This window comes from Epinephelus fuscoguttatus, linkage group LG10, assembly GCF_011397635.1.
Source record: "Epinephelus fuscoguttatus linkage group LG10, E.fuscoguttatus.final_Chr_v1".
Lineage (NCBI taxonomy): Eukaryota > Metazoa > Chordata > Actinopteri > Perciformes > Serranidae > Epinephelus > Epinephelus fuscoguttatus.
Window position 1 is genome coordinate 44,108,146 of NC_064761.1, and position 26,436 is coordinate 44,134,581.

Below are 26,436 nucleotides of genomic sequence, written 5' to 3' on the forward strand. Positions count from 1 at the left end.
CAGTGGAAAGTAAAAGTTATTCAGACGTTAACTTAATGAAATGTGATTATTCAGCCTGTTCCAGCATCACTCCCTGCTTTGTCAGTGATGATGGCGTCAGACATGGACACACAGAAGCCCCTTTCATGGCGGCATGATACGCACAGGGCAGCAGCAGTTTGCAGCGCCACCAGCAACTACCATCAACCAAACCATCAGGGTTTTTTCTAGGGCTGTAGTCAACCAAAGAAAATCTTGGTCAACTGAAGTCACGCATAATCTTCAACTAATCGATTAGTCGTGGAGAAAAAAATCTGCACGTTATTTTTACTTGTGTCGTGGTGTGTCTGTGTCACTCTGCAGTTACACCTCCAAAACACTAGTGGGCGGTGGAGGACTGTGTTAAGTGCTGTAACGTTTAGTCAAACTTTATTTATATAGTTGATTCAAAACACACATTAAACACACATTAAACATGGCTTAATAGAGACAGTTTCAAACAAAAGTACACAAATCAGCTTCACTATAACTCACAACATTCACTGACAAAACAACTGTCTTATACTAAACTCGTTTTCCAAACAAATACAACATGCTAACATTATTAGCGCCAGCCTATGGCATTTTACATTGTATAATTTAGCCTAGCGATGAGCGGAGATTTCCTCTGCTCATATTTCAGCCAGGATAAATCACACACGACTTCAAATGCTATTTTAGTGGAGGCTTTACTGTCTTCACAATTTATTGTTTTTTATCTGTGAAATACAAGCAAATACAAGCCTCGTTTCCACTGAGAGAAATGGTTTCAGCTCACAGAGACAGACAGGAGGTCTGCGTCACTGCGACGCTGAGCGTGAGGGTGGGCGAGTCCAACTTTCTGTCAACAACTGGGGTGTTTTGAAAACACTCCCATTTTCACAGGTAACTTAGCCTGTCCCCCGCTGCAGAAAATAATGGAATAATGGATAATGAAATTAGTCCTGGAAAGCTAAATAAGACCAAATAATTGACTAGTCGACCAGGAGACTACAGCCCTATTTTTTTCACGGACTATTTTAGCCTAAATCTAAGGAAATAAGTCTACGAAAGAGGTGTTTCACCTGCGTTGTAAGTTTATTTTGAAAAAGACCACGCATCTAACGAGCAGAAACTGTGCACTTCCTGTGAAAACATAAGTGTAGTTAAATCAGTGGTTCCCAACTGGTCCAGCGACAGGGTCCAGATTTGTCCTGGGTCATTACTTCAAGGTCCACACAGTTTAACACATTCAGCGTCATACTTGCGTTCGGCCATGTCGTCGAGTTAGTTTGCTGTGTCTGTCAAATAGCCGTCTGTTAGTCACTCTCTCCACAGCAGGAAACAGCACTTCAAAATAAAAGCTCTGTGCTAAGAATTCACTCTACTTAAAATTACATGCAGGTTAATTGGTGACTGACTCAAGTCAGACAACATTATTATTGCACACTATATGAAGTACAGGTTTAATTTGAGGTTACGCCGGCTTCCCACGGTCATGGAAAACCTGGAAAAGTCATGGAATTTTGTTGTGTATAATGACATCGTTACAGTAATCCGTCCACGTCATGTGAAATTAACAGCAAATTAATTTTCTGTCGCTGTCAACATAACGTAGCTCTAATCTACGTCACTGTGTGACACCGTTTTGTTTACTATTGAGTACGTTTGGTCATTTTCTCCCAGGGTTCATCTTCATTATGGGTCATAGAAAAGTCATGGAAAAGTTTGGAAATTTTGTCGGAGCCCTGCTTATTCTACTGTGCTGTTTTTTGTTTTGTTTTTTAAGGTAACTCAAATGATTATGTTTGACCTGATATAAAAACCTTTCTTATGTAGGTTTGCTGAAATTTCCAATAGATTCCTGTTGAGGATGACCCAGACTATGAACACACACAAGTTAAATGGTTTTACTGCACAGTTTTTGAGAAAGTTAAAGGGAAAGTGGGCTCAAATTATATTGTAAAACATTCTTAATTTCCCCATATATGAACTGTCATAAAAAAAACAAACAAATAAGATAGGTTGTATGATGTTTTCAAAGGATTCCTGTTGAGGATGACATGGACACCCGCCGCTCAATAACGTGTGTCCATGTCAGATTTCATGTGATTTCACTGCACAGTTTTTAAGAAAGTTAAATGACATTTTAACATATTCATAATTTCATCATATTTATTGTCGTCCCTCTGCGACTTCATCGGGTGGGGGACAACACCAGAGTGTGATGCAGTTTGTTGTAAGGTTAATGTTACATCCTGTTTGAATACAGGCGGCTGTAAGTCAGCAGGTTTTGCTGTAAATCATGTGGGTGTGTGAAGTTTTAAAATATTGTTTCACACCCTGAGAAATGATTCATGGTGTTTGTGGATGACGCTTAAAATAACAAAGTTTTTAAGCATAAAAAAATATGTTTGTTACATTGAAGTGTTTGAATCAATTGACAGCTTTTTCAGGATGTTTTTGACATTTTCAAGTAGGATGGAATTAAAATAAATATACTGGAATATTTTGAGTAAAATAATTTAACTACTAAATGTCAACACAACTTTTGGATAAATGTTAAGTTGGTTCACGTTAATTAAACTTTTCGAGGTCAAAGCAAATCATGTTGGTTGTACTAAACTAATTTGGTTTGTCGGATTATAAAAGACTCACAGATTTACTCCATGAGGCCAGAGTTGGAGCTACTTATAAAGATGCAGCCAAATTGTTACCTTAATTTTTTAAAGTTGAATCAGTGGATTCTTTTTTTTTCAGCGCCATTTCTAACGTTGAGCTCCTTCAAAGGTCTGTGCACGGCCCTGCTGCTCAGAGAGCTCTTGAGCTCCTCTAACGTCCTCTTTGTGCCTGTTGGTGTTGTGGTGTCTTTAATATGTTGTGAACATCTTTTAACATAATTTTATTTTGGCATTTATTCTGTGCAGTTGTGCAAAAGTAAGTTTAGCTTTCAATCATGTCACATTTTCTTCCTCTTCTCTCTGCTAAAGACAAACGGACGTAGTCCACCTGACAGACGTCAAAGGAATCCAGCTCAAACTCCCACTTTACATGAAAACTGTTTCACTGTTGCTAGTAGAGACTCCGTTCAGAGGCTTTTTATTTTTCTATATTTTTTATAAATATTATGATTCAAACATGGAGCTGTGCCTGCAGAGTGATCGTCTCCATCTTCTGTGAGCAGGAACAGAGCGGAGCGTCTTTAACACAACATTTGGGATCTTTGAAGCGAGAAATAAAAGACAAATCAATGCCTTCTTTGAAAGTGTGCGCTGCCGTTTCATCCTGTTAGCTGCTTTGCGCGATGATAATCACCAGCCAGAGGTCAGAGGTCAAACACATTTATATTTATATACCAGTTTAACTGGCTGGTTTCCAGTTGGAATCACTGGAGGATCTGCAGAGCTGCAGAGTTTACAGACCCTCACTGATTAGCTGCAGATTTGAACAGGTTTCGGAAGGTTCCTGGAAGGTTTTTGGAGGGTTTTTGGAGTGCTTGTTGTACGCATGTGTCTCAGTGTGTGTGTGTTCCTGTGTGTGTGTGTCTGTGTCTGTGTCTGTGTGTTAGTGTGTGTGGCGGATGGCTGGCAATGGCATCGGCCCTCTTTTGTTCTGGCAGAAGGTGGCGAATGGCAGCCGCTCAAAGAAAACAGACAGAAGCTTCAAAATGGTTGCCAACGCTTTAAGATGGCTGCCAGGCTGGAGAGAGAGAGAGAGAGAGGGCACACACACACACACACACACACACACACACACACACACACACAGAAACACATGCACATGTACACACAGGCCGGGGTGCGGGGCGAGTGTTAGTGTGTGACAGAAAATGTTAAAAGTGTGTTTGTGATTGAAAATGTGAAGAAATCAGTGTGTGTGTGTGTGTGTGTGTTTGCTGTGTGTGTGTGTGTGTGTGTGTTGCAGTTGGCAGCAGCTCCTTGGCAGCGGCGGCTGGTTGGGCGTCCAACAATGGAGACGGCTAACGGGATTCTCTCTCTCTCTTTCTTTCTCTCGTTTTTAAACACTGTCGGAGGGAGAGAGACATAAACTACAGACAGAGAAGAAGAAGAAGAAGAAGAAGAAGAAGAAGAGAGAGATTGGCCGTCTTTTCAAAATGGCAGCAGCGTCTTGGCAGCGGTGACTCGCCGACACAAAGCCTCGTCTGCCTCGTCTGTTTGTGCACTTTTATTTTATAATTAATGGAACACAAATAAAACAATGAGGCACACAAACACACATCCAGTGTTTTGAGGTCGCAGCGTTGGATCCGTCCTGGTCAACATGTGTGTGTTTTCTGGTTTTTGGGTGTGTGGCAAATATTAAGGGGCTTTCACAAAATGGCGGATGGTGGGCGGCGTCAAAATGGAGGCCGGGGTGTTGAGTCACGCGGAAGAAATTCAAAAAATCATTTCAGCTTGAAGAATAAGATTTTGTCTGTATCTGTTGTAATTCGGCAGAAAAGGGAAACTTGGCTTTTATTTTGGCGAGGCACATCAGGGGCGAAGTGTGTCATGTTCTGTGTGTGTGTGTGTGTGTGTGTGTGTGTGTGTGTGTGTGTGTGTTTGGCTGGCGGACCCGGCATTGAGGCCGTGCCAGGGTTCATGATTCCAAGTCGGGGTCTTGATCCTCCAGCGCTGCCTGGAAACACAAAACAAACGCACCTCCTCCTCCTGCTGCCTCTGACTGAGAGAAACATCATCGCTTTTATTTTTAATATTTCATATCTTATTGTAGAAATGTGTTTTATTTCTGGTATTTATATTTTTCTGCATTTGAGTGTGTGTTTACACACTCTGTGTGTGTGTGTGTGTGTGTGTGTGTGTGTGTGTGTGTAAGAGGAGGCGGCTCCGACTGAAGCAGCAGAGCATAAATATAATTTTAGGACAAAAGTATATTAATAATCTAAACTTTTATGAGCTGTTTAATTTACACTGCTTTTGCTTAAACCCAGTGTGTTTATTCAACACATCTGTCTGTGTTTGTTAGATGAAATACAGATGTGTGATTGTTTTTAATTTCTTCCATGCAGTGAGGTTACAGTGACACAGCAGCAAAAGGAAGAACAACATGAGTATTTATTTAGAATACTATACGTACATTAATTCACAATACAGAGCATTAGAAATAATAAATACAGCATGCACACATTAGCAGTAACTGTTAAATGTGTTTACGCACAAATAATGACAAACAGTGATGAGATCATGAAGTTGCAATAAATAGTTAAATATAAAAATTACACGTAAAGGACAAAGCTCAGATTTATGTCCCGTGGGTTAAATTTTATCACCTCATTTCCTTCAATCACACAAATAGTAGAAATCATAATTATTGTAATCAGATATTATGTTTTTATTTCACGATGACCTCCTTAAAATAAATAAAAGATAATTATGGAGGTTCTGAAAGATTCTATAGTTTTATTTTCTGCACAGACGATAAATAAAAAACTTCCTTCACGACTCTTGAAGAGAGACGCAGATCCTCAGTGCTGCTCTGGTGCATAAACCAATCACACCCTCTTTTCAGTGTAAAAGAAAACGACATGTTCTCTCAATTCTGTCGACTTAAATTTAAGGCAGTCTGGAAACTTACTATTATAAGTTAAAACAAATGGAGGTAATTTTGTCAAAACAAAGTTGATCTTAACTCACTTGTATTTAAATATTTTAGTTACATAAACAAAACAATTTTAAGTTAGTTACGTGAACTACAGGATTTAAGTACAACTGAATTAAAGTGAATTTATTTGACTGGAAAAGTTTATAGTTTTGAATTATTATAAAGTCAGTTCAGTCAGTTGGGTGAGGGCAGCCAGCACAGTGACTATTTTAATTAAAAACAAACTGAGGTAATTTTGTCATGATCCAAAACAAATAACAATATTCTAGTCAAATAAACTTTGTTGCACTCAAATCCTTTAGTTACATAAACTAAATGTTTAAAGATGTTGTTTATGTGAAAAGGGTTAAATTAAACCTTGAATGATTGAATTTGTGCTCATTCAGTGTAACGAAGGACTGAATGACTTTAAAACAGTTCAGTTATTTTTTTATAACAAAGTTTTCTTTGTTTCCCGGCTCAAAAGGGAAGTAATTAACTAAAACAAACAACAACAATATCAGTATTTACTTTTTTATTTATTTATTTATTTTAAATATTGGTATTGGCCTTTAGAATATCTCAACTGGTGCAGCCGGGACGGACGTTACAGAACGGTGATGTTACAGAAGGATCATCCATCCTTCAACTCCACCTGCTGATGTTCTCCATGTCAACACAAAGAACCGTCTACTTCCTGTATTGGCACTGATCATTGACAGTGAACATGAGACTGTGTCGTGCACAACTGTTGAGTGTGGGCGTGATTCCTGAGATGCCGCGCTGTCACGCAGCTCCAGATGTGGTCGGACAGAGTGGAATAAATAAAGTTATCATGTGATACATTTAAAAACTTTACACTCGTACAGACTGCAGGGCTGCATCTCTCCTTTCCTGTCACTCTGTCCCAATATGGCCGCCACAGTGAGCAAGGAGAACCCTCACGGACGCTCGTGTCTCGTTCCTGGTTTCAGTTTTGTTTGTTTCTTTCTTTTGAATTTCAAATATTTATTTAAAAACATATACAGGGCGAACGCAGCCCGTCAGACTGGGATTGTGTTGTCGTCTCTTGGCAGAGCGACCGGCAACAAAAAACAAAAAAAAGACAACAAAAAAGAGAAACAGTGATCTGTTTTGGCGGCCAAGATCGTTTTTCTTTTTTCTCTGTGTGTGTGTTTGGCTGAGAGAGGCTGACCGTTGGCTCGGGCGAGAGACATGCCAGAGATACAGAGGAATGAAAGAGAGGCTGCGAGCTGCAGCAAACACAAAGTTTCTGTGTGGAGACGAGATGTTTGTTACTGGAAGGATTTTTTAAAGAGCTGTTTGATCAGAAGTGAGAACATGGACGAAGAGTTTCCCGCCCGCCCGGTCCGAGCAGTGAAAAAAACTCAACACACCCTCGTCCTCAGTATCGATCTGAGCTCTGATTTAGCTTTCAATGAAATGAGGAGACGTATGAATTCATTTTTATAAAGGCCACAAATCAGCCGCGTCTCCCTCCCCTTCATCTCACACAGAATAAATTAACACACACACACACACACACAAACCAGAGTAGAGCCCCACCCACACCACTGTAAGGATTGGATGATGATGTCTTTGATTGACAGGTCTTTGAATAACTCAGTCAGAGTTATTAATCTCTGATACTTCTGTTAGAGATTTGTTTTACAGGAAGTTACAGACCTTTAGTTTGAAATGATGATCAGCTGTCAAACACACACAACCTCTCAGGGATGTTTATGAACATAACTTTAATTTAAACACAGACCAGCTGTAACAGGCATTAGAAGTAAAAATAAAAAGCAGTTTCTTTTTTAGCATGTACACTGTAAAAAGTAATTTGTTGTTTCAACTTAAAATAAACGCTGCCTTCAAATTTTGAGTTGACTGAACCTGAGTCTTAATTTTGTGTATATGATGGAAAACAAATGAACTTTTCTAGTCAAATAAACTTGATTTTAATCCAGATTTACTTTTAAAAAGCCTTTTACTATATATCATGTATTATAATGATATGTACTTTATATTGCAGTGAAAACGTCACAACACATTTCTCCTTCAAACAGCTGGATTTATTTGAGTGTCACACCAAAAACTATATTTTACAAGATTACACTGAACTCATCATGATGACATCATCGTTTACCTTCAACCAATACACATTTTTGCTGAACAGAGCTGGAATGCATCATAATGTAACCGCTGTCACAGTTAGTTCTGACTACCTGCCGCTAACAGCTAACAGCTAACAGCTATTAGCATTAACTAGCTGCTAACAGCTATTAGCATTAACTAGCTCAGCTCCTGCTGATGTCATCACAGATTTGTTGTTCACAGTGAAGCATTATCAGGGAAACAACAGGGTGCGTCCTCTGACGTGACGATGGAGTTGCTGCGTCCTTTCATCCTGAAGCTGTCCCAGGGAAGATCTCTGTTCAAATACCACCTGTCTCCACCTGAGCAGGGTTCCAACATCAATCCAAATTAGTCTGCTGAGTTTGAGAAAGAGACTGGACAGGTGAGAGATACAGAAACATTTTCACCTCCCTGCTGCTTTCTACTGTTTACTGACCTGTTTTCTGGCCTGTCCATGACGTCGAATGTGACACACTGAAGAAAACAAAAACAAGGACGCACTTGTCTCCCGTCTGCGGAACCGTGAACACGACTCTGGTCCTGTGGCAGTGGGAACATAGTCTGTCCTCTCTTTAGAGAGGGATTTCCTGCGTTTAAAAAACCTGCGAGTACACGTTAATGTTAATGGAAAAGGGGGCGAGTCTCTCTCTCTGTCTCTTTTCTGCCTCTCTGGGAAATGTCCAGCCTCCCACACACACACACACACACACACACACACACTCCGTCTCCCCCCTCTTCCTAGAAAAGACACAGTTCATGTCAGAGGGTGCAGAGCTGAGCGAGCGACCTCCAGGGCCACAGAGTTTGACTTTCCCACAGAGAGAGAGAGAGAGAGAGAGAGAGAGAGAGCAGGCTGTAATGTGTGTGTGTGTGTGTGTGTGTGTGTGTGTGTGTGTGTGTGTGTGTGTTGTACAGGTCACATGGGAGATGACAGCAGAGGTAGGCCAAGGGCCGAAACAAATGTGGAGACAAAAGAGTTCATGTTGGTTTAGTTCAGATTTTACATCTGTGTGTGTGTGTGTGTGTGTGTGTGTGTGTGTGCGTGTGTGAATGTGTGTTGCTGTTGTTTTGTTTATTTCCACGGTCCACCACACTCAGTCTTTAGATGAAGCCTGCAGAGGAAGATGAGAAAGAGTTAAAGAAAGAAAAGAGAGACGGAGGGAAAATAAAAGCGTTCGTGGAGCTTTTGTTTCTAAACTGAGGCTTTTATTTTGAAGTCTGTGTGAGAAACAGAGACACTGAGGAAGTCCTTTGAAAATAAAAGCATGGATGAGAGTGATTATCGTGTTTGTCTGAGAGAGGAGAAACAGGAAGCTTTTACAGCAAGCTTTTATTTTGAAGCTGTGAGAGGCAGAGAGAGAGGGGGAAGAAGAGACCAATGAAAGGAAGAGAAAAATAAAAAACTTATTTTAAAGTACTTTTCAAAATAAAAGCATGGACAGCAGCAACCTGTTTATTTCAATACAGAGACTTTTATTTTTAAGTCTGTGATGGACGGCTGCAACTTGTGTGTTTTAAAGCTTTTTACTTTGAAGCCTTTGGAGAGACGGAGAAAATATAGAGAGGAGGAAATCGAGAAGAGATGAATGACACTTTTCAAAATAAAAGCATGGACAGCCTCAGCTTGTGTTCCTAAACAGAGACTTTTAATTCTTTATGTCTGTGATGGACTACTTGAACTTGTTTGTAGTAAAGCTTTTACTTTGAAGCCTTTGTTGGAGAGAAGGAAAAAAGGGAACTGCATTTTTCAAAATAAAAGCATGGGTAGCAATAGCTTATACCTTTCAAAAAGAGGCTTTTATTTTGGCAGCCTGTGATAGAGAGGAGACAGAGGAGAGGAGAGAAGAGGATAGAGGAAATGACACTCTTCAAAATAAGAGTAAAGACTGCAGACAGACAGATGGAGTTCACTCCCTCTTGGTGTGTACGGAGGGCTTTTATTTTGCAGTCTGTTTTTGGACCCCCCCCCCCCTCATCAGTGGGGGGTGGATGCAGACGGTCCGGTCTGCTCCCACGCCTCATTAGCATATTTAATTAACCTGGACGGGGAGGGGGTGACGGCTGAATGAGGGGGTGATGGGGTGGGGGGGCAGTGTGTGAAAGTGCCCTCCAACACACACCCATCAGCAGCCCCCCCCTCACCCCCCCTCCTCCTCCCCGGTTGCCGTGGTTTCAGCCTGATGCTCTTTGTTTTAAGCTGCTGAAGCAAACAGACACAGTGAACAGCATGCAAAACAAGGCTGATAAATGCTGCACTTTGTCTCAGTGTGTGTGTGTATGTGTGTGTCCCTCACTGCAAAAAGTTTTCAGAAATTTAATTGAACAGTGTAACGACCACTCAGTGATAACGTCTGAGTCTAACATTCGAAGAGTCTACTGACTACTCTCTATTTGAAATTTAAAATCACATCCAAAATTCTACCAGTTCACTTACAAGCAACAAATCCAGTGTGACGTTCACTTCACACGAACACTCGTCGGAGTCTGATCCAGAAATCATCTTGATCTTGAGATATTTTAGGTGAAATTCTGTCTCTGCAGCTGCAGGTAAAGTCACTCTATCCCTCTTTCATCAAATGTGATCAAAGATCAAATGTGGAAGGTAGACGTCTTTGAGTCTGTTATTAACTTTACTTTACATCACTTTTAAAAAAAACGTTTACGAGGCAGCGCTACAGATGATAACAGCCTGAGAAACACTTAAATTCAAGAGTAAAACGTGCAAAAAGAAAGTCAGCCAACAAATAATTAGGTGTCAAGTACAAATCATAAAAGCACCAGTTTGATTATTAAACTGTTCATGAAACCAAACAAGACACAAACAGCTGCTTCTGTCGAACATCAGACTCTGATTTTATTTGTCAGAAACGTCCTGAAACAAAACAAATGATTGTTGAGACCACGTCACTTTTTTCAGTGTTGAAACCTTTTCTGCTTTTTGCCGCCTTTTCCTTCCTCGCTTGTTTTTCAAACACACACACAAAGATGCATTAACCGTCATCGTCGCCTTTAAAGTTCCTCTTAAATACGTTGTTTACAGGCTCCATACTGAAACTAAAGAAACCTTAAACTAAGTGAAACCCTTCAGCCTGGGCACGGCCGTATTATGAGACAAAGAGCTGCTGGGCTCAGACGAGCACAGGGCCCCACCTCCTCGTACAAAAGAGCAAGACGCAGACTTTATAGTTTTAAAGCCTCTTTATAGTTGTTTTGCAGCTCTCCGTAGTTTTTTGTGTCTCTTTGTAGTTTTTGTGTGTCTTTATGACTTTTTGTAGTTGTTAAGAGTCTTTGTGTGTCTTTGCAGCTGTTTTGCATCTCTCTAATTGTTTTGCATCTCTTCATAGTTTTTTTGCATCTCTTGCTAGTAATTTTGCATCTCTTTTTGTAGTTTTGCATCTCTTTGTAGATTGTTGTGTCTTTTTGATCATTTTGTTTGTCTTTATGTCTTTATGACTTTTTGTAGTTGTTGCAAGTCTCTTTGTGTCTCTTTGCAGCTGTTTTGCATCTCTTGGTAGTTCTTAGCATATCTTCATAATTATTTTGCATCTTTTCAAAGTTGTTTTGCATCTCTTTGTAATAGTTTTGCGTCTCTGTGTAGTTGTTTTGCATCTCTGCATATTTGTTTTGCATCTCTTTTTGTAGTTTTGCATCTTTTTGCAGTTTTGCATCTCTTCATAGTTGTTTTGCATCTCTGTAGATTTTTGTGTCTTATTTTGTTTGTCTTTATGACTTCATGACTTTTTGTAGTTGTTACGAGTCTCTTTGTGTCTCTTTGCAGCTGTTTTGCATGTCTCTAATTGTTTTGCATCTCTTTTTGTAGTTTTGCATCTCTTGGTAGTACTTTGCATATCTTCATAACTATTTTGCATCTTTTCAAAGTTGTTTTGCATCTCTTTGTAATAGTTTTGCGTCTCTGTGTAGTTGTTTTGCATCTCTTTTTGTAGTTTTGCATCTTTTTGCAGTTTTGCATCTCTTCATAGGTGTTTTGCATCTCTTTGTAGATTTTTGTGTCTTATTTTGTTTGTCTTTATGATGTCTTTTGTAGTTGTTGCGAATCTCTTTGTGTCTCTTTGCAGCTGTTTTGCATCTCTTTGTTGTTATTTTATGTGTCTTTGCGGTCGGTTTGAGTCTCTTGTTATTTTGCAGGTGAAGGCTGGGGCCCCACAGACTTTTGGCCCCGGGGCCTGAGCCCTGTAGGCCCGTTTATTAATCCATCCATGAACCAAAGACGTTTCCATCAAACAGAAATCTTCTCCATGTCTGCAGCATCTTTTCAGACAGAGTGTTTCCCAAAATTCAGACTGTTTCTGTTTCTGAGAAATAAAGTCTGAGGAGTTTGTTCACAACACGCAGCTTCACTTTCTTCTGTCTTCATTTGCTGCTTGATAATTACATTTAATCATAATTAAAAAGTTTCACTTTACTGGACGTTCCAATAAAAGCGAAGCTGACTCTCCTCCATCCGTCTCCGTCCGGTCCTGAGTCATGGCCCCTGCGGCGGCCGGCTCCAGGCAGGGGGGATGATGGGTGATATTTCTTCCACTCCCCCGACTATTTTATCTGCAGCGCGGCCGATCGATGCTCCTGAAGACGCTAAATCATTTGCAGAAGCGGAGCTGCATCAGAGCAGAGAGCATGCTGGGAAAAAAAACAGAGGGTAGATACAGAGAGAGAGAGAGAGAGAGAGAGAGAGAGGCTGCGTTCACAAGGCAGCAGCGAGTTTCTCTGTTGAAGGATGTTTCATTTGTCCCATAATCCTCTGCAGTGACGGTGAGGAGCAGAGTGACAGTGTTCTGTCTCATTGTCCTCCATGTTAATGCTGCTGAGACCAGAGGAAAGTAACTAAATACATTTACTTAAGTACTGTTCTTTAGTGCAGCACTGAGGCGTTTTGCTCGAGTCATTTCTTTTCATGTCTCTTTTCTGCCTTTACTCAACATCTCAGAGCAGCTCGGTCACCACAGGAAAATGTTGGCACTGAAGTGACGTAGCATCTGAGCTGACTTTGTCATATGGAGGTGGAGGGGATGGCGGATGGCATGACATCGATGTAAGACGCCTGCCACGCTGCAGACGATGTTCATCACCAACAAACAGTAAAACCAGTTGTGTTTTAGCAGCCCGTCGCCACCGGAGATGGTGCCACAAAACCCGTGTATTTTGAGCCCAAACTTCTCTTTCTAACCATAACCAAGTGTTCTGCGTCCAAACCTAACGGCACATTTACTACAGTGTTGTTGAAACATGAAGTTTCACTGTATGTGCTACGCATTAAAGTGTTACAAGTGTTACATATCCATGGTTTGCAGAAATGTACAATACCAACATTTGATCTGGTGATCGGGCTGCAGAGTGAAATACTGTCTTTACATCACTACGTTTATGTGACGCTGTAGTTACTCTACAGATTAAGATGTTGGCACACTTAACATAAAAACATGTTTCTGCATTGCGTACTTTGACTGTTGATACTCCAGGTACAGTTTTCCTGATTACATATATACTGTTGCTGAGGTAAAAGTCTGAGAGAGGAGGGACACGGGGCTCCATAAGGACTTCCTTCACTGCTTTAACTGAGGTTCAGTTTGAATTTGAGACTCTGACTCTGATATTGTTCTTCAGTACACAGTGAATGAACAGTCACCTGTCTGCTGCAGCAGGTAGAGTCTGCCAGTCTGCTGCCTGTGTGCGTGCGTGTGTGTGTGTGTGTGTGTGTGTGTGTGTGTGTGTGTGTGTGTGTGTGTGTGTGTGTGTGAGGTGAAACCCAAGTGTTGTGGTATTGAGATCAATACACAGAGTAGTAGTTGTGTGTTATTGAGCTGCTCTGGGATTCACTCAGGTTTATCTCCTCAAAATATGAAAATAATAATAATAATATTTTTTCGCATTTTTGAATGTTTGAAACTCCTTAAAGCAACTTTTATTTCATGAAGTAACCTTGTTTTGATCAGTGTCAAGAGATAAGACACACATTCAGAGGTGGACGGAGTAATCAGACCCTTTACTGAAGTAAAAGTACTAATACTACACTGTGAAATACTCTAAGTCCTGCATTCAAAACCTTGCAGACGCAAAAGTTTGTCATCAGATAATTGTAGTTAAAGTACTTTACGTAAAGTCAGTATGCAGCAGTAAAATGTTTTCCTCTTCTATCTGATGTTTTTGGACAAATACAAGTTTACAGCAATGCATCGTATTCTGTAAGTGTGTTAACATGTATGTGAACAACCCGTGTGTGAGGTTTATCACTGTTCTGGTCATATTCAGGATATGGTGTTTACATGAGCAAGAAATCAGGTTATACATGACAAATACTCATACCCCAGTTACTGGTCAGGTCATAAGGAATCTGTGCCCACAGAACTCCACAGATTATAGGAATATTGATACTGCTTGTAAATCTCTGAATGTCGTCACTGTCTCCTGCTCGTGCATGTGTGTGACGATCACGTGTTGTATTCAGTCAGCATTTAAATCAAAGTCAGTGGTGTTGTGAGAGGAAATGTCAAAATTAAGATTTAGTGTTAACAGATTGTTAACAGATTTAATGTTTGTTCCCTCTGCTCCATTCTGAAGCTTCCTGTTTAATGAACATGTGTCCCACAGTTTGTTGATCGACTTTACCAACACGTGTTCGCATGTTTTCTTGAAGTATTCATGATTAAACCAAATTTCTGATTCAAAGTTTCTCCTAAAATCTTCTAAGCAGTTCTTTGAGCCTGCTCAAGGTGATTTTAGCTGTTAATGTGTGTGAAGTTATTTTTGTTTGAAAATAATTGTTATCATAAATGAATATTGTCAATCGCAAAATAAAAATAAAAAATACATTGCGCCGATCTGAATTTTGGATCACAGCTGAGAACAATGTAAAAATCTGCAGATTCCGTTTGAGCCTGATGATGACTGTGTTGTATTTATGCAGGCGCAGTGATGTTTACAGAACAAACCGTTAATATGACATTCTCACATCCTGAGACTGTTACACTTAAAATAATTTGACGGTGGTTTAAAATGAATCCACTTTAGTTTTATCGAGCGCTATTAAATGACCACAAAGCGTTGTTGACTTGGCTCCTCCACGTAATCACCAGCCGGTCTCACTCTGAAGTCGTCAAAAAAAACGTTTGGTCAGTGACTTCTGGCGTCAGACACTGATGACAAAAGCCATTCTTTCATGTCAGCATGAAACATGGGCAGTCGCTGTTATTGTTCAACAGTGCCTGGTGGCATCAGGGGGAAACGCAGCAGGACAACAATGAAAGTTAAGGCGGCAGAAGTCTGAGTAGGGCGGGCAGGAGGGGCGGTGGATGGGTCCAACAACCACCAACTTTTACCCGGGAGGCCGATGTCAAAGCTGTCAAATAAATGCAGTGCAGTAAAAAGTACATATTTATTTCAGAGGTGGAGCAGACGAGTACAAGTACCTTGAATTTGTACTGAAGTAAGGTGCTTTCACCACCGCGCAGAGCAGCGTCAGACGCAGTCAGAGAAACATTTGAATTCATCCAATGAAGTGAGACGTTTTGGTTACTATAAGTAAAAACAATAACAGGAACAAAGTCTGTAGGAAACTCAAATAATGAATCAGAAAAAAAATTAAAACACATCATCAGTGAGTCTGTTCGTGTTTCTGTATATTTAATACTATATTTATAAGAGTTGTTTCTAACTTTGTTTTCATGTCAGTGTTAAAAACTCCCAGCTGTCAGTGAAGTAACCGTCCAAACAGGAGACCGATACGCTGCCTTAAATCACCTGTGTGTGTGTGTGTGTGTGTGTGTGTGTGTTTTGAACATGTTGTTGAACTCGTCCTCATTGCTGTTTCTCATGTGTTTTTCTCCCTTCAGAAGCCAGCCAATCAGAAAGCCCCAACCAGGCCAGCGAATCAGATATCAAGGAACAGCCAGAGAACGGTGAGACCTCTTTTACACACACACACACACAGTGGTTGTTTGTCTGAATCAGGGAAGTGTGTGTGACAGATTTTTAAGTGTGTGTGTGTTGATGGACGTCAGCGTACTCTGTGTGTGTGTGTGTGTGTGTGTGTGTGTGTGTGTGTGTGTGTGTGTGTGTGTGCGGAGGATATCCTCTCTGGTTTGTGATGTGTGTTCTTTGTGTGTGTGTTAGACCTTGACCGTGAGATTCAGCTTCTTGCCAGTACACACACACACACACACACACACACACACACACACACACACACACAGAAGTACTTCCAGCTGGTAGTGATTATCCTTGTTGGAAAACAGAAGCTTCCACTTCTCATCTGTTCTGTACTTTCTTACTGCTGATGCTGTTAATGACGATACTCTTAAAGAAACACTCTGCGCATCAGATGTTGATGAACACATGATTCAGGTTTAAAATCTTTATTGATGTACAATGTTTAATTTGTTGAGACCAAAATGACGTAACAACAGTCAGTGGAAGCCAAGATCATCAACACACTGAGGGCTGGACTCAAAATCACACTGAAAATTAAAGGCAAATATTGAAACCACAGCTGATCCACCTCATCATGTGACTCAGTAGTGTGTACGGCCCCCGCCTGCCTGTATGACCTCCTGACAACATCTGAGCATGCTCCTGATGAGTCGGAGGATGGTGTCCTGGGGGATCTCCTCCCAGACCTGGATCAGGGCATCAGTGAGCTCCTGGACAGTCTGTGGTGGACACACTGATACATAACGTCCCATAGGTGCTCAGCTGGATTTAGGTCAGGGGGACGAGAGGGCCAGTCATTGGCATCACTGCCTTCATCATCCAGGAACTGTCTACACTCTGGACACATGAGGCACCAGGAGGAACCCAGGGCCCTCTGCACCAGGAGGACCCCAGGGCCCTCTGCACCAGGAGGAACCCAGGACCCTCTGCACCAGGAGGACCCCAGGGCCCTCTGTACCAGGAGGAACCCAGGGCCCTCTGTACCAGGAGGAACCCAGGGCCCTCTGTACCAGGAGGAACCCAGGGCCCTCTGCACCAGGAGGAACCCAGGGCCCTCTGTACCAGGAGGAACCCAGGGCCCTCTGTACCAGGAGGACCCCAGGGCCCTCTGCACCAGGAGGAACCCAGGGCCCTCTGTACCAGGAGGAACCCAGGGCCCTCTGCACCAGGAGGAACCCAGGGCCCTCTGCACCAGGAGGAACCCAGGGCCCTCTGCACCAGGAGGAACCCAGGGCCCTCTGCACCAGGAGGAACCCAGGGCCCACTGCACCAGGAGGAACCCAGGGCCCTCTGCACCAGGAGGAACCCAGAACCCTCTGTACCAGGAGGAACCCAGGGCCCACTGCACCAGGAGGAACCCAGGGCCCTCTGCACCAGGAGGAACCCAGGGCCCTCTGCACCAGGAGGAACCCAGAACCCTCTGTACCAGGAGGAACCCAGGGCCCACTGCACCAGGAGGAACAAAGGGCCCTCTGCACCAGGAGGAACCCCGACCCCTCTGTACCAGGAGGGACCCAGGCCCTGCACCAGGAGGAACCCAGGAGGAACCCAGGGCCCTCTGCAGGAGGAACCCAGGGCCACTGAGGAGGAACCCAGGGCCCTCTGCAGGAGGAACCCACTGCACCAGGAGAACCCAGGGCCCTCTGCACCAGGAGGAACCCAGGCCCACTGCACTGGGAGGACCACTGCACCAGGAGGACCCATGCACCCAGGGCCCACTGCACCAGGAGGAACCCAGGGCCCAGGGCCCTCTGCACCAGGAGGAACCCAGGGCCCTCTGCACCAGGAGGAACCCAGGGCCCACTGCACCAGGAGGAACCCAGGGCCCACTGCACCAGGAGGAACCCAGGGCCCTCTGCACCAGGAGGAACCCAGGGCCCACTGCACCAGGAGGAACCCAGGGCCCACTGCACCAGGAGGAACCCAGGGCCCTCTGCACCAGGAGGAACCCAGGGCCCTCTGCACCAGGAGGAACCCAGGGCCCACTAACAGTCGGATGGTCTCCACTTTGAGGCTGAAAGTGATGAGCGACACAGAAGTGGTCGCATAGCTGAAAAACCAGTTACTGCTGCTTTAAACATGACGCCTACTGATCCTGCAACAAGTGCAGCGATTACTGTGACTGTTACTGGGCGTATGACGTCAGCTGTTTCTTCTTCTCCTGTTTTAACTTTTCACTGGAATCAACCAAAGTTCACTCAGTTCTACAGTCAATCGTCTGATGATGTAATCAATATAATAATTGAATATGTAATGATGAGCCCTCTCTCTCGCTCTCTCTCAGGTCATCTCGGTTTTCAGGACAGCTTTGTGACACCCGGCGTCTTCACGGTGGCCGAGCTCGTACGAGTCTCTCAGAGTAAGTCCTCCCCTCTCTCTTTCACAGAGCGAGGCAGAGCAGTGATTGGATTGCAGATCTGTCATCGATAGTGAATCTAATGTAATTCCTCCGGACCGAACCAGACGCTGCTCAGCTTAATGAACACACACACACACACACACACACACACAGCTGAGAAGAATACTCCAGAAAAGAGTACAGCACACAAATGTCTGATTTTGAAGTACAGAGGCGTGATGCTTTTACTTCAGGGAAACATATGTTTGCAGTGAAAATCATCTGTGCTCACAGCAAACTTCACTTGAGTATATGTTTAATACAGTGAGTGCACACACAGTGACTGACACTGCATCAAGACGGATTTATAGTTGTGCGTCAGCTCTATGCAGACCGTACAAGTGTCTGTGTCACTCTGCAGTTACACCTCCAAAACACTGGTCGGCGGTGGGGTTTCTGTGAAGTGCTGTAAAATTTAGCTGATTCAAAACACACATTAAACACACATTACACACACACACTAAACACACATTAAACATGGCTTAATAGAGACAGTGTCAAACACAAATCAGCTTCACTATAACTCGCAGCATTCACAGACAAACACTTGTCTTTATCTGGACACATTTTCCCCACAAATACAACATGCTAACGTTATTAGCACAAGTCTATGGCATTTTACATTGTATAAATTAGCCTAGCAGCTAGCAGAGATTTCCTCTGCTCATATTTCAGCCAGGATAAATCACACACAGTGTGTGGAGGCTTTATTGTCTTCACAATTTATTGTTTCTTATCTGTGAAATTAAAGTAAATCAAAGCTTTGTTTCCACTGAGGGAAATGGTTTCAGCTCACAGAGACAGTCAGGAGGTCTGCACTGCCACAGAGCATACACCATACATCGCTGATTCGATGCAGAAGGATAAATCCCACTTGATTGTTTTTATTCAGGCATAGTTGATTCTCGCAAATGCCAGGAGGAGCACTGGGAGGAGCCAGAGGAACCTGATATTATCACAGATAATCTGTCTCATGTACTACTGTCAGGATGTAGCGCCAGTTTGGCCAAATATGACAAAAGTTACTTTTGTAAAAGTTACCTACTGAATCTTTAACAGGCAACGTGCTGTTTTAGCAAAGCTCTTATTCAGCTTTCACCAAAGAAACAGAAGGTTGGTGTCATGTTTGCACTGTTGGAATATCAGCTGAACACAAATCACAGTTTGAACCTCTTCAATCTCACCACTGAGCAGACTGCACAGGGCCCAGAGAAGAACACACTAACTCAATATTTAGAGCCCAGCTGCTCCGCTGTGGTTCAATAATGATCGAGGGTCACTGAAAACAAATTCAACAACAAGTTCACACAGTATTCTCTCCTGTCATGAGACACTATGGGGACCTCCGCTCTTTTCATTCTTCTTTTTCAAATGTAAATAATACATTTGGTGTCTAAATGATACTGATTAAAGCTCCAGTGTAGGGTTTAGGGAAACATCTGCAGAAATGGAATATAAAAAAAAGTCTGTTTTCTTTAGCGTATAATCAGCTGAGAATATGAAACCTTGTGTTTTCGTTATCTTAGACAGACCTTTATATCTACACAGGGAGCAGGTCCTCGTCTACAGAGATCACCATGTGGTACCACCATGTTTCTACAGTAGCCCAGAATGGACAAACCAAACACTGACTCTAGAGAAGAACATTCCATTATCGTGTCTGCGTTTTTGCCTCTCATTTATAAACATTGCATACGCACAAAACGAGACCTGAAAGAGGCGTATGCCACTTCCCATGCAAAAGTTGGGATCTGTAAAATCAGCCTTGATGGGAGACACTCTGACCCATGCTTCCCAATATTTTGGAGATGAGAAATTGACACAGACGGTGAGGTGGAAGCCTGACTGTAGAAATTGTCAAATATTTTTTGGCACACATTTTTGGCTCTTGTCCGAACGTACAGTTTTGGTATGGATCCTACGCATTGTTTTATGAATTAGCCCCCTGGTCTGTTTGATTTGGAGAGGAAGAGACCTCTGTGGATAATTCAGCTCCCAGTAAAAACCAACAATGACAAGCTTAAAAAAGATCTCGATAACAAAAACTAAGACAAAATCTGTTCCGCTTTAATTGACAACATGAGACGTAATGAAAATGTTAGTGCTGGACTATCGGACATTTAAAGCTGAGAGTGGCCGTGCTTGTATTTATATTGAAATGCAACATGAGCAACAGGCTGGTAAACTCCAGTAAATAGTCTGCACCAGGATGTTTCACACCAGAGAAGGTTTGTGGGTTGATGGTGTTTGACAGGCAGGTAGGAGGCTCAGTTATCTGTGAGTGTAGCTGTGCTGTAAGTAAACAGTCTGAACTCAGATCAGTTTTCTCTGACAGAGATGAAAGTTTAGTTTGAATCACCAACTCTGTGAGAGGACACCAGTTTAAACCTCCAGACTAACATGTTGCACATGAAGAAACAAGTTATGTTTCTGCTTCTTAACAGTCACATGGATAAGTCAGAGTTTACAATGAACCTGGGGACAAATCCTAGTTGGCTCACATTAGTTATTTGTTGAGAGCATAAATAGAGAGATGTTGAGCTTTTCAGATGATGATCAGTAAGTGTGTGCTCGTAAATCAGCCCTTAAACCTGTCACACACTGCTGGAGACATGACACACACATTATCTTATACAACCTGTCACCTTGAGTCTGATTCATGATCCATGAGTTAACCTCACTGGATCAGTTTAAAGAGAAAACACAGATAGAAACATCAGGACTAAAACTTTTTGAATTTTCATCAGCTAAAACTATGAAGGATAGAAATGACTTAAATGTGACTAAAACAAATAAACCTTTTCGTCTCAAGACTACGACTAAATCTAAAATAGCTGTCAAAATGAACACTGGTCCACACTGGCTGCAACATATTTGGCTCTCTAGTTCGCATGCTACGCTTTCTCTTGCTCTTCTCTGATTGTTGCCGGTGTAGACGCTGCACCAGTTAAGTGCAATGAAAGCAATTTGGCTTTGTGTTATCGGCTCTACTTATCATCTGTAATTTTGTTATCGAAATAATAAATGACAATTTACAACCCCGTTTCCACCGAGCAGCACAGTACGGTTCAGTTTGGCATTTTTTCCGTTTCCAACAGAAGCGTTCCTTAGCGTCCCCATGTTTGGTCCCCCCTCTATTGGGGTACCTAGCACACAGATCTGGTACTAAAAGGTGGAGCTAGAAACCCTGCAGTCTGATTGGTCAGTAGAGGACGCTCACTCTGGTTTTATGTAACCTCTGTTCATACATCAGTAAACTACAACTATAAAATGAAAGAGAAAAAAATAACTTCATTCACTGGGCCGACTGCCGGCAACTTTTAAGGTGGAACGTTAACTTGTAATGTTACTCAATGCATGAGTTGATGACGTGAATCCATCAGCACACCTTAAATTTCACTGTGACAACTTTGACCATCACTTTAGTTTTTATATGACACACACTTTTAGTAATGACTTTAAAAATATAGATTCATTTGGAGCGGATTATGTGAAGGTCATATATTCTAATCCTCACTTCCTGTGGGCTACAGCAACACTAAACCCCTGAGCTTGCCTGAGAAGGACTAAATGCACAAAGCTGCTATTTTGAAATATCCCATGGAGAGAGACTCTCACTGCAGCCTGTTCTATTTTGTTGTGAAAATGTGGGCGTGCAGCCTCGTTCTGTGGACGATAAACCAGGTGCAGACTTCCATCTGTGTCACCGCTGATGAGGAAATACAGCGAGTGCTGGACGGAGCAGTGAGTGACAACAACCCCGCCCACATTTAAGAAGACTGTCTGAACACACCCAGGGTCTAGGTACCATGTCTGAAGGCTTACTGCTGGTTCCAGAGGGCTTGAATCCGACACACTGACACAATCTGACACCTATGACCTTTAAAACAGGAGAAACTCATCAGCTGATGAACATTTGAATCTTTAACCAGTTTCTAACATTAAAGTTCGACACATTGTGATGATGTCATCTGTCAGTCTCTGTCTGATCTCACTTAACGAAGAGAAAACATCAGAAATGGGAGGGGCGATCAAGAGACCGCAGAGTGGTGGAGAGAGAGAGAGAGAGCGAACGAGGGACAAACGTGACCTTTAAAAAGTGCCGACATGCAGGAGAGAGAGAGAGAGAGAGGGAGAGTGACAGAGAGCGCAGTGGGATCTATATGAGTCTGTCGATCGCCCACCGCTAACAATAGGCCGATGTAAAGTGCCTGTCAGCACACACAGAGACCCCTGATCAAAGAGCCATCGATCACACACACACACACACACACACACACACACACACACACAAACACACTGATCCCAGCCTGATCAGATGCACGCCACTGCGCATGCAAACGCTGTCTCACTTAATCACACACACATCCTGCCATAGGTGTGTGTGTGTGTGTGTGTGTGTGTGTGTGTGTGTGTGTGTGTGGAGGGCACCATGCAGACCATGACAGGGCACCTGGAACACACACACACACACACACACACAGTCAGAGGTGTCTGATTGGTACAAATTAATTACAGTGTTGTTACTTAAACAGAAACTGAAAAGTCAAAATGTTGTTTGTTTGTTTGTTTACCTGCATAAACAAGTTCCAGTTTCACATCACTTCCTGTTCGCCTCTGTTCCACTAGCCTCTATAGACCAAGGCTGAATCCAAACGTCCACCCTCTGGACTTGCAGACTTAAGTCATACGTACTGTGGCGAGGGCCTTACTGACATTATAAACCTTCTTTTATTGTTTCATTTTTGAGCCTATCACAGTCTGACAGGCTGCAATAATAAATGTATTGTCAGTCCCTCTACAGCCTGTACTCATATCTCTGTATCCTGACGTGATGATGTGAGTATTAATTCTGTCATACACAATTAAAGTGGCTTTTTAATAGACCTAACTATCAATAACTAGTTTACACATTCATAAGTTTGTTTCCTTTTTCGGCGATTGAAAAAACACAACATCACGTTCATATTGCAATGAATTGTGGGTTATTAAATCAGTGAGGCCTGCTGAAGTCTGCACCCCAAGTGGACTCTCTATAAGTCTGCACAAAGTCCACCTGAGGCCCCTCTGGATGACTTGTTGATTTAAACAGCCCTCAGCAGTCCCAGGAATGCGCCCACAAAGTCTGCACGTGCGGTGAAGTCTGGACATTTGGATTCAGCCTTCGTTTCAGCCCAAATCACCGTGACATCATGCTAACAACAACCATCTCCTCCAGGTAGACAGCTGGCAGCTGATTTCAGTTACAGATATGTGATATCAGCAGACTTGTTGATTTCTGTCGTCATTTTCAGCCATAATGTTTAAAGAGATGTCTTTAAACACGGTGATTCGACCCAGTCCCCATCGGAGAAGGATGTGATGTAAGGCAAAGCAGAGAAAATATTTTAAATGTAGAGTACACTTAAACTCATATAGATTTTTTGGTGGGCCTTTTTTAGGCGGCTACAAACGAGACAGCGTCTGCACAGTGCTGTTTGATTGTATGCACGTGATGTGAGGATTTTCTACCTGGAAGTTATTGACAAAATAAACATTGTGATTTGGTTGGCGGAACATAACGAATCTCATTTACTCAAGTACTATAATGTAGTACAAATTAAAGGTACTTGTACTTCATTTAAGTATTTTCTTCATATGCCACTTTCTTCCTCTACTCCACCACATTTATCTGACTGCTTTAATAATTTTACAAATTCTGATTTTTACACACAAAACAAATCTGATGTTTTATTATAAATTAAACGCCTCAAAAGTTTATACGAGTCCAGCTGAAAACATTGGTCCATTTATCAATTAGTGGCAGGACAGAAAATTATTGTAAATCTATTTTGATGGTTGAAGTTTGACGGCCCCCACGCCAGCGATAGCCGCAGCCAGAGGGCACTGTGTTGTCCGTCCATCCCATTCTCACAAACGTGATATCTTAAGGACGTCTTGAGGAAATTTCTTTCAATTTGGCACAAACATCCACTTGGACTTAACATAGACAGAAATCTTGGTGGTCAAAGGTCAAAGGTCACTGTGACCTGGCAATAAAACAAACAATCAGCCTAACACACGTAAAAAGTTTCATACAGAACCTTCAAACTTTTAACCAGAGAAGAAGAACAGTCCTGTGAGCCTGAGGTGCACTTTTAAAGATCTAATAGGAGCTGCAGTTTGTGAATGAGATCACTTCAGTGTCTCTCTGTGCTTTATGGGACTCTGTAATACAGAACTATTACATGCTGAGCATTAAACATTTAAGGTGTTTTTATGCTTCCACGCCGGTGACAGCCGTGGCCGGAGGCATTTTGTTCTCGGGTTTTCCATCCACATGTACGTACAAATGTCCCATCCTTGAGAACGCAATATTTCAAGAACGCCTCAAAGGAATTTCCTCAAATTTGGCACAAATTTCCACTTGGACTCAACGATGAACTGATTAGTTTTTGTTGGCCTAAGGTCAAGGTCACTGTGACCTTGCATCTGTCTCATTCTAGTCAACATAATATCTCAAGAAAACCTTAAGGTAATTTCGTATAGTTTGGCACAAACGTCCACTTAGACTGAAGAATAAATTGGTGAGTATTTTGTGGTCGAAGGTCAAAGGTCAGTGTGACCTCACAAAATATGTTTTTGGCCATAACTCCAGTATCCGTGTATTAATTATGCTAAAACCTGACACAAATGTCTAACAGTATAAAATAATGAAGGTCAAAAGGTCAAAGGTCAGCTTGACTGTGACATCATCATGTTGTAATGTCATATCTCAGGAACAGAAGGGGAGACATTTGGTCAGATACTGAATTGGTGACTCTAATCTTGAAACTGTGCTGATTGTATAGATCTTCTGTGTGTGAAGCATCCATGTTTTCACTGACATGGATGGAGACTGTCAGAGACACTGGACTGGTGGGCGGAGTCATACAACCACAGGGTGGACTGGTGGGCGGAGTCATACAACCACAGGGTGGACTGGTGGGCGGAGTCATACAACCACAGGGTGGACTGGTGGGCGGAGTCATACAACCACAGGGTGGACTGGTGGGCGGAGTCATACAACCACAGGGTGGACTGGTGGGCGGAGTCATACAACCACAGGGTGGACTGGTGGGCGGAGTCATACAACCACAGGGTGGACTGGTGGGCGGAGTCATACAGCCACAGGGTGGACTGGTGGGTGGAGTCATACAGCCACAGGGTGGACTGGTGGGCGGAGTCATACAGCCACAGGGTGGACTGGTGGGCGGAGTCATACAACCACAGGGTGGACTGGTGGGCGGAGTCATACAACCACAGGGTGGACTGGTGGGCGGAGTCATACAACCACGGGGAGGTGATTCTAGTTAATCTCTTGTAGTATCACTGCAGTCATACTGTAATGTAGAGTAAAGACAGTGATGGTTAAAGGGCAGGTTCACAGCGACCAAAAACTTTGTGAGTGTAAATGTGAGCGCAGAGTTGGTAAATGTGCACTGGTCCTTTAACAGTGAGCCTCCAGTTTAATAATAAAGAGTAAGGAATCTCTCTGTGGCAGCACAGAGCCGAGCTGCTTTAATATTGGTGCAACACACTCGCACTATATGGTATACTCACACACAGACACACTCAGGCAGACACAAATGTATTCACAGATGCACACGCCCTTTTTCTAGTGTGTGTGTGTGTGTGTGTATTGTGTTGGTCAGCAGATTTGCAGCGATGCGGCTCTGGAAGAATCACTTATAGATTAGAGTGCAGGAGAGTCCACGAGTCCACTGTGTGTGTGTGTGTGTGTGTGTGTGTGTGTGTGTGTTTGCTGTGTACATGCATGTGAGACAGCCGCATTAACTCTTCACTATTCATTTATTAGAATTAATGATAAATACAGGCATTTTCACAACAAAATAGAACAGGCTGCAGTGAGAGTCTCTCTCCATGGGATATTTAAAAATAGCAGCTTTGTGCAGATGAAAACACCGGAGCTGAAGACCCACCTGACGGTTCCCGGTGTGCCAGTCAGCTCCAGCAGCACCGCAGAGAGAGTTATGTATAAGGGTTAGAGTTAGGACTGTGTGTCAGCGTCACTGCAGCAGTAGGAGATGTGAATGGAAACACATCCAACATATACTGACATCATCCAGATGTGCCAGTCACCAGGACGAGGAAAAAGCAAACCAGATCCAGCTCCTGATCTCCGCTGCTTTCAGGAAGCCTCAGGACACAAAAGCAGAACGGGATACGTTGTAGACGTTATATCAGTGGAAACATAACGCACACGATCACCGGCACCCATTTATAATGTAGTATGCATTGACGTGATGAGACACAGTAAACTTCAGAGGGGTATATTTCTGGTCGCGCTTACGTGACATTGTAGATGAAATAATATC

The 26,436-nt window shown here is 42.7% G+C and overlaps 1 protein-coding gene across 4 annotated transcripts in view; it reads left to right on the top strand.

Moving 5' to 3' along the window:
• nfia (nuclear factor I/A) overlaps positions 1–26,436 on the top strand; it is a 287,504-nt gene that overhangs the window by 213,632 nt on the left and 47,436 nt on the right. For all 4 annotated transcript variants that reach the window (XM_049588263.1, XM_049588260.1, XM_049588262.1 and 1 more), the window contains 2 exons: positions 15,585–15,650; positions 17,966–18,040. In XM_049588263.1, the coding sequence (XP_049444220.1) occupies positions 15,585–15,650; positions 17,966–18,040 (141 nt within the window). The remainder of the gene's footprint in view (positions 1–15,584; positions 15,651–17,965; positions 18,041–26,436) is intronic.